The 17,389-nt window shown below is 37.8% G+C and overlaps 1 protein-coding gene across 2 annotated transcripts in view; it reads left to right on the forward strand.

The window, feature by feature from the left end:
• Positions 1-17,158, forward strand: part of diaph2 (diaphanous-related formin 2) — a 159,673-nt gene extending 142,515 nt beyond the window's left edge. For both annotated transcript variants that reach the window (XM_066649669.1, XM_066649670.1), the window contains one exon: positions 14,448-17,158. In XM_066649669.1, coding sequence (XP_066505766.1) covers positions 14,448-14,506 — 59 coding nt within the window. In that variant the 3' untranslated portion in view covers positions 14,507-17,158. The remainder of the gene's footprint in view (positions 1-14,447) is intronic.
• The last annotated feature ends 231 nt before the right edge of the window (positions 17,159-17,389 follow it).

Genomic DNA, 17,389 nt, shown 5'->3' on the forward strand with positions numbered 1-17,389 from the left:
CTTAAATTCACATTTACATGCTCTTCATCATGTTTTTTTTTTTTTTTTTACATAAAATGGGTTAAATCAATTAACTCTTTTGGGTCTAATGACATTTTCTCAATGTTTGCAAATTTCACCTTTAAAGTACATGGTTTATATTGCCCATATGTTTTATATCAAAATGTTCAGAACAATCTCAGCTCACTCTTTGAGATGCCCATGTGACTTAGAGCATTATATGAAGAGAAAATCTGTCTCTAACCCTGAAAAACCCAGATTTTAGTGAAAACATCCCTTTACTCATATGGTTTAATTGTTTTGTGATTGAAATAGTTTTATCAGAGTCTTAGGCTCACAAAAATAAGGGATTGTATAAATGAAATACTGTATAAATATGTAATAATCATCTCAAATTAAATTTAGTAAAAGTGCATCTCTCACTCTCACAGGACAAAATGTTCATGCAACTTTGACAAAATGAAACATTAATTAGGTTACTGTGTAAAATCTCTTTGCCTGTCCATAAGTATATGCTTCACTGTGTAAAAGCTATAACCAGTTATAACTTTGTTTTCCCTTTGTCATGTGCATAAAGCCCCTCCGTTTCTGAAGCCCTGTTCTCCTCATCGCTGTTTTTCAAATGCTCCGCACCAACTTCAGCGCATGTAAAGTTTTTCAAGCCATTTCTCTGACGTTGACTGAATAAAGCATGGAGGGTAACTGAAGGGGTGGGTAAGTCCTTAGTGATTTCTTGATCGTCCATTGATCAGTTTCAAACAAAAACACTGATGGATTCACCACTGACAAGAGAGATGCAGATGACAGACAAGTGAATCCACCATTTAGACACGGCCAGAGGCAGAGGAGGTCTGCCTCAAGCTTTTTCACAGGCTCACAGCTCGGGATGTAAGTCTCGTACAGTCTCGCAATCAGATGCAATCGAAAGACCAGTTCCTACACATTCAGAGAGTGTTTGAACTGTGCTGTGTTATCGCTATAAGATAGTAATAGAAACATCACAAAATATTTTGACGTGCCGGTGTGTTCTTCGACCGCAGAGGGCTATTCAACAATAACCATCAGGTCTTCACTCCGTCACTGACTTGACTCTCTTTGGGGGAGCAGGTGAAGCGCCCAGTGTGGGTCCAATTCAAGGATGCGGATTGGCTAATTTATATTGCTATGCACATATTTTCTTTCAGAAGCATGTTTTGATTCGCTGTGCTCCTATGTTGACCCCGCCCAGAACAGGCATCTGAAATTATGCCCTATGCAGCAGAACAGCCAATGGAAACACTGCCCAGTAGCAACATAAGTAAAACGAAGGTTCCCTTTTTTTTTCAACAGTTTACACTGTATTTTGCTTTTAATACTCCTATATCAAAAAAAGTAGCTGATGATTTCAGAAAAAAATTAAGTGTATATATATATATATATATATATAATCCAAAAGAATGTGTACTTATCTAATATATCCTGCAACCAAATAGTGTGCACTAAAAGTTGTTCAGGTTTTTTCCCTGAAGGATACATTAACTGATTTTCTCTTGGATTTTCACACAACTGTTAATCTCCAGCTGATATATTTCAGAATTGTGCATTTTCTATTTCCTGACTTTTCTCCCATACATATTCCAAAGGTAGAAACATTCCACAATATCTGACCTGCCTATACAGGCCTGCAGTCTCCAGTCATTAAATACTTTCCCTTATGGATAAATGCTATGCCCAGCACTGTCTGGTCTTAGTGATTTTTGGCATTGTGGTCCTGGCACCAGACTACTAAATGCAGGTCACACCCTTCTGGGCTCCAGTCATGCTCTAACAAGGGCAATCTCATGCCATAACTCCATATAGATGCATATATACAAATGCAATTACATATATAAAAATGCAGTTACATGTTGATAATACAGTTTTGAAGGAAGGTCCAATTATCCTAAAAAAATTCAAAGCCAAATGGCTCCTGTCACTAAATCATTGTTCCTATGGATAAATGCTAATATTTTAGGTTGATGCAAGGCAGCATCTCTGTCCAGTCTCTGGTTCCTTGGCTTAGGTACCCTAATGATGCCCAACTGGCACCAGACTGGACCCAAGCAGGTCACCTCCTTCTGGGCTCGATCTGGGCCCTTTTTCTGGCATCAGTCTCATCCTCCAGGCGTCCAGCATCCTGCCGAGCCCCAGTCGGTGTTGGACGGTAGGCAAGAAGCCCTCCAGGCCTGAATCTCGGCTAGCTGATGGAAAACTGATGGATTAGCCACTCTTCTCTCCAGAGTTTGACTTGAGGGCCAGACATACCTCAAGAACCATCTGCCCCAATCTGCCCCAACTGCTCCTCACTGAACCAGACTTACCTATCCGCAAGATCCCATACCCCACTGACCAAAATTCTCCACACAAACATGTCCACAGTGTCTAAATTGTCCTGAACATATTACAGTTCACCCCACTGCTACTACAGGTGATGGTAAACCTCACGGTACTTACTGTAGCCAAGTAAATCATCTAGAGTATGGTTCACTTGACACTACAGCAACATTTATGAGTGCAGTTACCTGCAAAGCGCAATCACTCTCACTCTCTACTGTTTTTTCTGCCTTTTGGGCTGTGGGTAGTCAAAAAATTAGTCAAATGCAAAATACTTAGGGAAGGCAAATTAACAGCTACAGTAGAATGTGCATTTCAATTACAGTACTGAAAACAATCATACAAAGCACAGTAATGTAAAAATATAAACAACTGCTGAAACCATTCTAAATAACTATTCACTAGTCACTATTGCTCAGGCCTATTTCTGTGTGCTTTCAGAAGCTTTCTCATTCAGTTTTGTGCCAGTTTGTGGGCAGTGGTTTTCACCTTTGAGTCATTTTGTAATGGTTGCCTTTGTATATATTTGGGGCACTGGCACAAACTGTTATTTGGAGGTTTTTCTTAGAATAAAAATGGTATTTTTGAATAAAAGGGCCCTTGTGCAAAATAACAACAAAATGACTATATAAAGAATCCATATAGTGACAATAATTAAATAACAACAATTTCCCTCACCCACCCCATACCAAGAAAAAAAAACTGACACTGGCAGGATGGCAGATTAGACACCCTTGATATAAAAAAATACACTATATCATGTTTCAAAAACTTTTTTCCTTATTTTGTATAATTGTAAAATGTGTGTATAAGTAGAAGTACAAGATAAAACTGCATGTTTGCCTTTGGCTGAAAACTTTGAGCTTGATTCTACTCCTCTGCTGGTGAATTCATGGATTGTGTGACACACACTTGAGCACTGAAGTATGTTTCTGTTAAACATACCATACACGATGATAACAAGACGAGTCCAAAATTTGCTGTTTACAAACCTCAGAGAGGAAATTAAATACAAATGTAGCCAGTTGTGGAGGAGTATTTCACAAAGGAGTGATGTTATTCCTTGTTAAAGTCACTCCTACACACTTTATAAACTCTTCAGCATTCTTTTCTCTAATTGTCTTTAAACAATTGTTGATTTAATGTATAAACACAGAAATTTCCAGAATAGTTGGGATGCTGTGCGAATAGTAAACATAAACATGTATCATTTAAATCATTTAAACATTTATTAAATAGAAAATATCACCAATACAGTATTTCAAATGAATGTTGAAACTAAGAATGTTTATACTTTATTTTTTTAAATGTATGCCCATGTTGAACTTAACCGTACACTCTTAAACATAATGGTCCTAATAGGGTTTTTTATGAAAGTAAATGGTTCTATATAGGACCCTGAACACTTGAAAACCCTGTAGCACCCTTTTCTATTGTAACAAGCCTGACATCGTGATAATAGAAGAACCCTTTTTTTGTGCCATGCAGAAACCTTTTCTAAAAAACATGCTCCAGAAATGCCACTGCATGCTTTAGTCCTGAGTTTAGTATGTGCAATGCATTATGGGACATATACACTATTGTTTTATGAAGACTTTTATATCTAAGTGTAATGGCAGGCATTGTAAGGCATTATATACCACATTGTGATTGTATATCTATAGCCTAATGAATGTAGGAGTCATAGGAAGTCTTACTAGCAGGAAGTTCTTGAGAACCCGCATTGCTGAAGAGAGAGACTGTTTTGTTACCCCCTCTTTTTTATTATTTTCTTTTTTTCCCACTCCTGTCTATAAGCACTCACTCATCTCACAGCTGGAGCGGAGTTTCTCACCAAGGCTCAGAGTTGATGATGAGCGGTGAGGATTAGCCCAGGGCTATGATCGATTTTAAAAGGCATCTCATCTGACTGCTCTGAGCATCCGTGTGAGCCTTGGCCTTTTCTTTGCTGCTTTCTCTCGGACTTTATTTTGGTGGATAGTGCCCATAAGCATCCCGAGACCTGCCACTCTTTCCGGCTCTTTATGAGACTGAGCTGGTCTCACGGCTCACAAACTCGGCTCGTTTGTCCATGGAGCTGATGAGAAATCACGGCAGGCTTGAGAATGTCAGGCCTTTCGTTTCATTTCTAATCAAAAGGGGTCTTGTTGCTGGGTCTGGAGGTGGGGGGAGAGGGAGAGAAAGAGAGCAAGTGAGAAAAGGAGAGCAAGTCTAAGAGAGACAGAGAGATTGCAGACTTGTCTGAGTTCACTGGCCGCCAGAAACACTTTCTCTTCGTTTCTCTGTTTGTTGCTGCTACAGAGCTGTCAGAGATAAACTAAAGCAACCCCCATCTCTCTCTCCTCTAAAAATAAGCATTTGTTTATCGACATGTGTAGTGATTTCCAGCTCTCCTGTGCCGTATTGTGTGCTGAGCTGTCAGCAGACATTACTCTCAGACCAAGCTCCCCTTTCAATCCCTGACCAGAGAGAGAGAGAACACATGACAATGAACCAAAGCAGAGTCGGAGGGTCTGAATGTTGGGAGTCTAGGGTAAAATCTGCCAAGAAGCCATACCCATGTAATTCAGGCAACAGGCACAAGTCTTAAATCATCCTGAATCTAGTCCATTTATTTGGTATTTATCACTGTGTGATTATTGTAAGACTATTACAAGACTTCTTAATGTACGTCTAGACTGCTTGCTTGTTTTAGATCATCTAGGTATATTTAAAGAGCAACACCAGTGTGATTTAAAAAAAAGTAACAAAAACATTATCTGGAAGCATTCGTTTTGGTTGTTTACGACTGTTAATGTGAGAAATGTCTCTCAAAGTAGTAATCTCTGTTAGAATTTATTTAACTATTATTTATAGTCAGGTGATGTGAAGACGACGCCGAACGAGAAAACAGCTGACACACACACACACACACACAAAAATAAAAGCAACTCGTGAGCAATGAGCTGGTCACAATATCCATATTTCACAAAAGTAATCACTAGTGATCAGTAAGCCATTAAGTAAGCCAGTAAGCTACACCCAGTGTTGGTCATTGTACAGGAACACCATTCCTGCTCGTTAATATTATGCGGTTTAAGTAGAATCTTACTGTAAAATGTCCTGCCACAATTATGTGAAGACAGATAGCAGCCATTCTCACAGAACCCTAAAGGAGTGAGAAGAAAAGTAGTAGGACAAAAAAGCCCCTGGTGTTGCTGTTTAAGGTCATATTTTTGAAAACAGCAACAAAACATCTTGAGTTGAAATAATCCTAATGGTCCACCAATGGAGTAAAACACTTTCTCTAGATGCATAAGCTGCAAAAATATCTAGAAATAAGTTAAATATTTGTAAAATTATCGAAACAGTCGTGGGGAATATTAGATATATTCACTACATTTAAGATTATTTCCATTAATAAGACATTCTTTGTACTACAATGGGAGGCTGGAATGTTAATAGAGGTAGAAGAAGATATAGAGAGTAAAAAAGAAAACGCTAAAATTCTGGGTCACTCACTTGGGGAGAACATCTGAAGAGAGGCTGTCTTTGATTGAGAACCATGATAGAAAGCATTAATTAAGCTATTTAGCTTTTTTAACTCCAATTTGAATCCTGTCTGAATGTTGGCCATGTTTTGTCTGGATGAGTACAACTTCCTCTGGACACTCAGTGTATATAAGTACATTTATAAGGCGTACGTAATAGCATGTATTGCTTATAATTAGTTATAAAAAGCTTATATGACCTGATATGACCTGATAATGCATTTCATAAGAATATTGTAAACACTGAGATACTACAACAAGATTCTGGTCTGATATTAAGAACAGGAATCGTAGCATGTCCTGATTTTGTGAACTCACATACTCTGGCTTTGAAATTAGCTGTGCATGCTTTTTGCAAGATATGTTATGCAAGTAATTTTAGACATTCTAAGTTATTGTGTAGGTTTATAAGATTTTATGAATGCGCCTTTGAAGCATGACAAATGCAAGATTCATAGCAAGTGTTACTACTGAATGATGCAGTTGGTGCATTTTTGGGGAAAAGTTTCTGCTGAGAATTACATATTCTGAAACACAAACCCTAGTGTTTTTTTTTTTTTTTTTTTTTCATTTTCCCATTCAGAATTTGATGATAAAACATGGTAACAGATGACTGGTAAAGTTGTGTAATGCTACACAACATTTACAGATTAAGGTATAAAATAGACTGCTTTGCATGATTTCAGATCAGTACAGCTCAGATAAAACTGTCTGATTAGCATTTAATATCCTTCTCTTATCTGTAAACAGTCCACTTTCAGAGTCATTTAGAGTATTTCAGTGAGTTTTCCAGAGTGTCTCAGACTCTTTCAGTGGGAATTTTGATGTAAATGCTTTTGCTTGAATTGACAAATACCCCACTGCTCCTCTAAACACCTCTAATTCTACCCACACACACACTCTCGCTCTTTCACACACACACACACACACTTCACCAGCCACACACATACTTTACCCAGAGTGGGATTACAGCGTCTTGCCTCACCGTTTTTCACAGAGACTCTTCGCTTTCTCGAGTTACAGTAGAGAGAGCACTTAAGAGCTCATGTCTCAACCTCAAAATAAACAATATCAGCCACTCAGAAAGCTGCTGTTCTGCTCTGTTTAAACCCTGACAACAATGTAGGCAGGAATATTTCTCTAGTCAGGGATTGGAACTCTAGGTTCGGTTTATATATATATATATATAATGTATCATTTTGCTGGGCTCCTAGAGTTTATTTGTTAATATGCAAATATACATTTTTGTAAATAACATGGCACTCTGCATTCTGTTTTGGTGCATATAGTAGTAACTGTAATGTTAGAATTAGTGCATATGTATTAGTATATATTATGTATGTAGTGGTATTGCAAAACAAGGCTAGGCAAGACTAGTTTATCCATATAGCCACTGTCACAGAGGTGTTTCTGTCATTTCAAAAACAGGAAAGCCCCTAATACTTACCCTTGCCACTGCAAGGTCTGGAGAAGCTTTGGTGCTTCACATCAATGTCTTTTGTTGACATGTGGTTTTTATTATGTGATTGTGTTGTACAGAAAATGTGGAGTGCAGGACTAATCAATGCAGAAACAAATATAAACATGCAGGAGCAACTATATAATATAGTGATGTACCACCAAAGAACAAAGAAAACCAAGAACATTTTGTTGATTTTAAGAATTACGATTACTTATTTATTCAATGTAACAGGTTAAAGCATGTCAGGTTTAAAGTGGCTGTGCGCATCTATATGGAGTTTAACAAACACACTAATGCCACAAACTGTGTCCCCACCACTTCCCTTTACAATATTTCAGACAAATACACACACTCACGTGAAATAAGACAAATTCAGCAGTCCTGCTCTCTCTGTGAGATATAATACCTGTGTAAATGTTGCTGGGTTCTGAGGCATCCTGCTGAGCTTGTGAACAACAGAGAAACATAACTAACCATGCCCAGCAGAGGCCAAAATTAATTAATTAATTCATTCATTATCTGTAACCGCTTATCCAGTTCAGGGTCGCGGTGGATCCAGAGCCTACTTGGAATCAATACCAGAGCCTCCCAGCCTAGGCGGGAACACACCCTGGAGGGGGCGCCAGTCCTTCTCAGGGCAACACTCACTCACACACTCACACCTACGGACACTTTTGAGTCACCAATCCCCCTACCAACGTGTGTTTTTGGACTGTGGGAGGAAACCTGAGCACCCGGAGGAAACCCACGCAGACACAGAGAGAACACACCACACTCCTCACAGACAGTCACCCGGAGGAAACCCACGCAGACACAGGGAGAATACACCAAACTCCTCACAGACAGTCACCCGGAGGAAACCCATGCTGACACAGGGAGAACACACCACACTCCTCACAGACAGTCACCCGGAGGAAACCCACACAGACACAGGGAGAACACACCACACTCCTCACAGACAGTCACCCGGAGGAAACCCACACAGACACAGGGAGAACACACCACACTCCTCACAGACAGTCACCCGGAGGAAACCCATGCAGACACTACCTGCTGCGCCACCATGCTGCCCAGAGGCCAAAATGCATGGTGAAAAAACACAAATACAGCCCCAGAAACACTCACAAACAGAGCGTGTTCCTGTCTTTTTTTATTAATTATTCATATAGATGACCCTGCCCAGCTCCACTGGTCGATGACATTGTATTTGAGACCCGGTAAAACACTTTAATTAAGTGAAAATATAGCTTAAGATTTGCCTTAAACATCCCCTGTAGTTACGTGTGTTGCAGAAAAAATGCCGCCTTAAGGGAACTTGCCATTTTGTTTTTTAAAACCCTGCAAAGGCAACTCTCATACAATGGTTTTCAGTGTTTGTGTAGTTAAGTCATTGTCATGGAAACAGTGGAACTTTACTGCAACCAAGCCTTAGTCCCTACAGTAAATCCATTACCGTTCTCCCTTAGTTAAGTGACATATCTGAGGTTTTATGCAAAACACTTAAGTACTTTCCTTGGTTGAAAGAAAATTAAGTTTTTTCACTCAAGTTTTTCCCTTAAGGGAAAACCTAAGGTGTTTTATGGAACCTGGGAGCTCTTTAACCTTGACACACCCACGGACGAAACCATGGTTTACGCTGAAGAACCTACTCTTCTTTGTTTCCAGCTGGTAATGAATTTTCTGGTTCAGTTTATGTCGCTGGAGATAATGTGCCAAACAGGGGAGATGTAGTTCACGAACTGGAACCGTTCCGTTAATCGTCGGTGGGAAAGCATCGTGTGAATATATGGCTTATATATATTGAATATGGCTGAAAAGACGGTGTATTAGCGCCACCTTAAGTTCTCTCAGTGAAATAGTTTTCCTTCTCTTGCATGTGCGTTTCAACATTAGGAGTCAGTCAGTCAATCAGCCAGTCATTAAGAAAAAATGCCTCTTCTAGGCCTTTCATGTATGTATCCATGTAAAATCCATGTATGTCTTTTTGTCCATGTCAATTATTGTATGTAAATTTCCAAGTTTTCTGATTTTTCTCTGTTTTGCTGTAAGCCTCTCAGAGCCCCGTACAGTACACTGGCTGAAGTGTGTGTGAATGTGTGTGTTTGTGTGTGTAGTAAGTGTCTGTAGGTATGTGTAAGTGTGCGTAGGTGTTTGTTTGAGGTTCCTGAGGATAAGGCATGGTCTCAGTTCTTCTCTCTGTCCATTTTCTCCTGGCTGGAGCTAAAGCTTCTCATCTGTCTCAACTCTATCTCTTCAAAGAGCTCAAACTCTGCTTTGACTTCACTTTTCGACGCATCTGTGGTTTTCAACTCTCTCCCTGTTAGCTCCATAACTCAAAACTAGGGGTGAAAAAAGCCTTTTTTGCTAACTTTTTAAAATGGAAAACCTTGCCTTCAAGACTTTATAAAAATATATTTACTGTATAAAAGTTTCATATTTTATGTATGAAAAGGCTTCATAAGCATGACTTTATGCCAAAGTGCATTAAACACACACATATTATATGCAATAATGGATTATAAACACGGCTTAAGCGTGCCTAGCAATGCATTATGGATTAATATAATATCCATTTCGAGATGTTGTTAACCATTTATAAGGACATAAAAGTACATTGCTAGAGGCATGTTATTGAGAACATGTTGTAGAGTGTGTGTTGTATAGGAGGCTTTGTTTAGGACAGTTGTTAAGGATGTGTTATTGAAGATGTTGTTCAGAATGGTTGTTGAGGATTTGTTGTTAAGTATGCATTGTTAAGAAAGTGACGTTAAAGACATTGTTAAGTATGCATTGTTAACAGCTTGATAATGATGTGTTATTATAGCCTAAAAACATAAAAGTACAGCTCTTCATTGGTCTGTCATTTATTTTGTGTTTAACCCTTTGTTAACGGATACTCAAATATCATAATTTGTCTGAATGAATGCATAGCCAATATAAATTGTATGAAACCTAGATGTAACACCAGGACGACCTCTCCTTCCTCTTCCTGTCTCCTGTCTTCCTCTTCGTGTCATTGTGCCGTGCCCCTGGCTCATCCCCCTAGATGCAGTCCTAAAACAAAGTTGTCTAATTAACTTCAGGAGTGTCTATATTTTCCCACTGGAAACATGGAATGATGTTTTTGTCTTTCTTTTGTTTTCTTGATTCCACCACTCTCTCTCCTCATTTCTGTCTTGGAGACATCTCTTCTGGAAGAAACAGGTAAAGAGGGGTCAATAATTGTGTTAGACAGATGTGATTAGTTTCTCAGAAGTTTATATTATTGTTTATTTATTTTTTACTGCAAACAAGGATCTGTTCTCAAGGGAAATCATCTTAAATCTAGACACTGTATTTATTATTTTTGATTGTGAAATTGTGGTAAGAATATCATGAGATTTAAACAATTTTTTAAATAAACCTTTACTGGTTTGAAGTGAGTTTACCTGCAAAAAAAGTCAGTGGGTTATGACACCGGAAAAAAAGTAATTTTGGAGCATTTCTATTTATTCATGCATCATGAAATGTTCAACCAGTGTAAAGACACCTGCTGTGGGTGGATTGGCTGCTCTGGATTGTCTGTAGGTGTGAGTGTGTGAGTGCATGTGTGAATGTGTTTTGCCCTGTGAGGGACAGGCGCCCCCTCCGAAGTGTGTTCCCGTCTTGCGCCCCAGTGATTCTGGGTAGGTTCTGAACCCACCACGACCCTGAACTGTATAAGTGCTTACAGAGTTAATGTGTATATAGGATGAACAATCTTTTAATATGTTTTTACAACAGTGTCCTAATGAGGACTATCAGTTAGTTTTCTGCTAATTTCACTTTGTTTTATTTGTGGATGTGTTTTGGTTCCTGTAGAGGGGGAGTAACTGTGATGGTTGTTTTTCCCTGTAGAAATAGCTGTTTTTTTTTTTGTGTGTGTGTGTGTGTGTGTGTGTGTGTGTAAGTGTTCCTGTAGATGGATGTTGTGTCCAGATGGGTCGGTGCCTAAGATCAGAAGATAGAAAGCTTTTAAGTTCAAGTAAAGAAACAGGGCTGTTCAGAGTGATCACCCATTGGTTTTATTTCATCCTTTTGTTTTAACAATAGATTTATTTGAATTTCCTCAAGCTTGAGGCAGTCATCTCAAAGTACTGCTCTATATCTTCCCAAAGTCTCCTCTTCCTCTGTATTTAATTTAAGAAGGAACTGCTGGGAGACCCCACACTTTCCAAAAACACAAAAATAAATATATAAACCTATAAAATAGAAATAATACAAATAAATAAATAAATAAATAAACAAAGCAAACAATATACAATACAGGCTTCATGCCAGCCTTCAGTATACCTACAAAAATAGGTGCCTTTTGAAGCAATTGAAAAGCAATAGCTGTGCTTAGACTTTGCTTTTGTGTTTTCTCTGCCTCTCGCCTCTCATCCTTGCTCTCGTCTCTGCATTCTCTTATTCGACCGGTCCCTCTCCTCTTTAATCTTTCTTTCTCTCTCCTTCTCTTTCCTCCTCTCTCACTCCCACGTAGACGGAGATGAGCTGACCCCCGTCGTTTATAAGCGAAAGACGTTATTTTCTAAACGGAATCTCGGAGAGCCAAGGTCTTGGGGTAAGAGGAAGAGGCCGAGGCAGAAAACAGGGAGTGTTCTTTGGACTTGCAAATCAAAAAAAAAAAAAAAAAAGAAAATGGAAAAAGGGGAATGAAAGCAAAGTGTGATAAGTGTATCCTTGTGTTTGTTCGTTTGTTTTTGTTCATGTAATTGCTGGCGCTCTGCCTTAAGGGCGAGACCCAACTCCTCGGTGGCTTTTTCTCTTTTTTCAGAATTGAAGTGGATGAAAGACTTGAATTTTTTTTTCTGCAAATGGAAATGCATGAAGTTCAAGGTTCAACATCTTAAACATCGACTAATGCAGCCGAAAATTGTCCTGTGAAGCAATTTCGGCCAATCGCCCTCCATCTGCCTCTCTAGATTTTAGATCATTTGTTTCCTCCTACTCTTTCTCTCTCTTTCTCTCTCTCTCTCTCTACTGTTTTTCCCGCTATCTCTCTGTGTGTGTGTACCTCTGTCTCTCTCCTGCTTCTTTCTCTTATGTTCCTCTCTATCTTTTTTCCTCTCTCTCTCTCTGTTTCTTTCTTCTATGCTTCTCTCTCTTTCTATTTCTATTTCTATTTCATGCTCTCTCTCGTTTCCATTTCTTTTCTGTTTGACCAGCTGTAAAACTGACTCTGGAGTTATGTACCTTGCTCCTGGGTTCTGTGTTCTGACACGTTCTCTCTCTCTCTCTCTCTCTCTCTCTGAGCTCATTCATCTGAAATGAAGAGGTCTGCTCCCTTAAACAAAGCTTCATTTCTCTGTCATTGTTGTCTCAGTAGTTTTGGTGGCACTGAGGTCTAGTGGTCGTAACAGTCATTAATTTGTCCAGTTTTTCTGATTTGGAATCACTTTATTATGCCAAGTGTTTTATACAAAGGATTGATCTTGGTGTTCACACTTCAAATGGGTCAAAGCTGAAAGTCAAAAACACGTGGCAACAATCCATTCTAAATAATAATAATAATAATATTAATGATAATAATAATGATAATAATAATGATAATAATAATGATGCATAAAATAAACAAATAAAAAAAACTGTATTTAATAAAATGTTAAAGCAAAGTGTGGACTAGAAGGGTATGAAGTGAACGATATTTATGATCCAGAACTAATCATCGAAAATAAGCACTTGACCTTAATGTGTGCAGCTAAATGACACCAAATTCTCACAACAACTTCTCAGATGAGTCTCACATCTCACTGCAACAAAAGGGAACACCATATTTATACCCTTAATTAATACCTTGTTGCTATGGAAGTAAGTAAAATCAGATGAAAAACTGTAGTAAAGATGTGTTTAAATTGTTAAGACATATACCAAAGATGATAGTATATACAGAGCATATTACAGTGTGTTAGTAGAGAAGGACCCTTGTGGGTGTGTGGGGGGATTTAGAAAGAGCAGCAGCTTCCTTTTGAATGTGTTTAAATCATGGCTCTGTGTGTGTTCAGGGTCTCTCTCCACAGCCCTTGGCCTCCTGAGAGTTTGTATGTGTGGATGAGTCTGTGTGTGTGTGTGTGTGTGTTTGAGTGTATGAGTAGGTGCAGCTGTGAGTGTGTGTTTGCTGCTCAGGGCTGTGTGTATACAAGCATTAAGTGTGCCAGGTTGTGTTATGAAGAAAGTGGAGAAGCTCTTGAGTGTAACTCCAGTGACACCACACACAAGACAAAAACCAGACCCAGACTACTTCTGGTCCTTGACGGTCTCTTTACTTTCCTCTCTCTCCTTTCGATCTGTTCCTCCTTCTCTCTTTTTTCCTTTGTATGGGTCCTTCTATCTTTCACCTCTACTGGTTTTTTATTTTATTTTGTCATCATCATCATCATCTTCTTCTTTTCCACTTCTCTATTTCAGAGTCGCGGTATTTTATTTTAATATATATATAGTGATTTTGATTGACAGTCTCAGCTTTTCTTAAGATAAAGTCATTCGAGCTCAACAAGCTTGGAGGAGAACACTAACTCACCTGTTCAGTAGTTAGCTAAAAAAATGGCCTCTTTGATTAGCACTGCACAAGGGTAATTTGCATATACACATTTTTTGATTGTGTATATGATTTAAATATTGCAAACATCTTTAACGTTGACCCTATATAGGGATGAATGATAAGTTATAAAAATAAAAGTAGAATGGAGCAACAAAATCAACAACTTAGCAGTTACCTGGAATTCTAAATTAACCACATAGTATAACTTTAGCAACCACCAGAAATTTCATAACACCTGGAAAGAAAATCCCTAGCAACTACATGGAATATCATAGCACGTGTATATCAGCAATCTGGAAACCACTTTGAGCACCACATTCAAATGTACATTTCATAGCAAACTACAAAACACCTCATAGTAACCACTTATCATCACCTAGCAACAACAAGGGATGCCAAATCAACTACATATCAACCCCATAGCAACCACCTGGGAACTGTGTTAGCCAGACAATCACTTTGTATTTTTCTTGTGTGTTATTGCAATTCAGACTTCTTTTTTACATGCCACTTCCCGCTTCTTGTTTCTGTTTTCTTCATGCAGACAACCGTCGCACTGGTTTGGAAAGATCTCGCTCGCGCCACAACCCTTTGGTCCGATGATGGCTGGCTGGCGGACGTTAGCCAAGTGCCAAAGACCCAAGAGCAGGGACAATGAGGCCTGAACCGACATGGTCTCCAGCTGCATGTGTGCTATCTGGCATGGGCCTGACCCCTAACAACACACACACACACACACACACACACACATCTAAACAAACATGAACAAAGAACAAAATGAAGAGATTAATATTTAAGCTTCACTGCTACAAACACACTGCAAAAATTATGTCTTTGCAAAGAATATCTCTTAAACTTAGGAAATATATTTAATACTTTACATTATGAGAATTCTTTAAGAATGTTGTAAGCTTAATGCATACAAAATAATAAAAGGAGCACGTAATACATGTTCTCTAGTTAAAATTAATTACCAAAACAACTAAACTTACTCCTGGTTTCAAGTTATGTTGTAAATATATTTAATGGCTTTAAGATTGGTACACTTGTCAAGACAGTTTTGTAGTGTGTACACACACACACACACACACACACACACAAACACAAGCAACATATACATAAAAATACAAACAACATAAACAATGATCAAAACAACAGAGAATTTTTTTACAACTTCACAAGTTTAGTTACTGTAACACTGCCTTACCTACAAATTATATATATGTGTGTGTGTGTGTATGTGTGTGTGTGTGTGTGTTCTCTCACTTTTTCAATTTATAAAGGGCCTAGTTAACTCTTTTAGAGGAACTCTTTTAAATATTTGTTTTTACCATCTTTGTGATTGTGCAGGTTTTGTTTATCGTCTTTTTCCATTGTCCTGCCCTTTCCTGTTCTGACTTCTGAGAACTGTTCAGATATCTATGATTAGATGCAGTTTGATCTTTTGCTATACGTTTGTATTGGATTTTGGACTTACACAAGGCTTGCTTTGTCGTCTTGTTGAGAAAAGGCCAGCTATGTATATCAGCCAAGGGACTGCCATTGATTTGAACAAAAAACCTCTGCTTGATTGATTTGCCACGCAGCAAGTTTCTCTTCAAAATAACGCCTCTCACTCTATAGTCTCTCAAACTATACAACTTCATACACTGCAAGAGTTGGATCCTATTAAGTGAAGACATAAATCTAGTCTAATGTTCCTCATTATTATACTGTTGTAATAATATTATGAGATTATTTAACCTATTTTTAGACGAGTTTACTTGTTTTAAAACATTGAGTTGACTGAAGATGTGTTCACTTAATAAGACATCATTAAGTACTTTGTGAGGAGACGTTAGCGATGTGGAATTCAGCTCTCCCTAAGGTATCTGCAGTGGTTTTAAAAGATGAAAGCTTTTAATCTAATCGAAACACTTCAAGCATATCCTGCACATGCATTAGAGCACCGCTATATTACACATAATCATGTATTACACAAGGATACAATGAGTATCACATTTCTTTACTCAAAAGTAATTTTTTTTTCCCCCAAATATTATTTTCAAGAATAACTAGAATAATTGCAGACTTATATGACCCACTTTAAAATTCCAGTCCAGACTTAACTTTCACAAGGTTCATGAAGATCTTGCATAGCGCTATATTCAAATCTTTCAACATCTACAAGAACATTTGGTAAATCTTCCCATAAATCCTGTATTAATGAGGATTTTTAAATTAATTTAATGGCACACATGCTTCCTTATAATGCCTGGCATGAGCTTGTTGGCATTATATTCATGACACAAATGATTTATATCAAATGATTTATGATTTATAATCTTAGGTTTAATTGCTCATTACCATGTCTCTTTCCAAAAATATAACATTGTTTTCTAAAATGTTCTCATGAGCCAAATTTGTTATACCTTTTACACATGGTTATTGATTTATGTTCATGAAGCTCTTGTGTCAGGCATTATAACGCATTATGTATGGCATATTACACCTTATGAATGCATTCGCTTCTGGCATGAGATCTTCAGAAGAGCAAGCTCTTTGACTATTTTAGTTGTAACACAAAGAAACTGTTTCCTGTTCCCAGCTCCCAGTGCTATTTAAAATTCATGTTAATTACATACTTCACTCTTCTGCTCTTACTGACATTAACAAAAACATTCAATTTTCATTCAGGTTTTACTCCAGATACAACATCTATTAATCAGAATAGACTGGGGAGCAGGAGTAAGAGTAGAGCAGTGAAGCATTGATTATGGCGCTGGAGGAAGAGCAGAAAAGAAAAGAACAGCAGAATGTGGAGCTGGAGTCAGAGTGGAAGAAGAAAGAGATGGAGAGAGAGTAACAGATTGCTGTGTTAGATTAAGCTCACAGGGGTTAAATTTATTTACTCTTCTGCTCTTATTAACTTTAACAGGAGTTTGTTGTATTTCAATTTTTTTTTCTTACTACAGCCGATGCTGGAGAGTGAGGAATATATTGTAAAGTTTGAGTAAGAGCAGGAAAGAGAACAACAGATAATAGATTCATAGCAGAAAAGTGCCCATGTTTTCAGTCTGAAAATATCTTGCTAGTTAAAATCGAAAAATGAGAGAGAGAATGTAATTTATAAGAATTAAGAAAGTGAGGCTATAATTAAAAGCATAAATGAAGTAAAATGATGTAAAATTATAAAAGAAAACAAAAGAATCCTGAATAAGAAAACATGCATGATCATTGCAAAATGAATTTTTTCCCTTACTCTTGTCTCCCCTGGAGGTCACTCTCAAAAAGTAAGAAAAAATAAAAATCAAAATAAAATACGTTGCATACATTTTGATAATTTTGTCAAACCTTTGTTACAGCAAGAAAGAAATTGCATTTTATGCAATTGCAATTTATTGAAATTGCAGTTTATGCAATTTATACTACTTTTTTATCATTGAATAATTTTGGTTTTATTAAAGGGATTAGTTTTAATTTTTATTTTCAGTTTGATCAAATGAA

This window comes from Hoplias malabaricus, chromosome 17, assembly GCF_029633855.1.
Source record: "Hoplias malabaricus isolate fHopMal1 chromosome 17, fHopMal1.hap1, whole genome shotgun sequence".
Classification (NCBI taxonomy): Eukaryota; Metazoa; Chordata; class Actinopteri; order Characiformes; family Erythrinidae; genus Hoplias; species Hoplias malabaricus.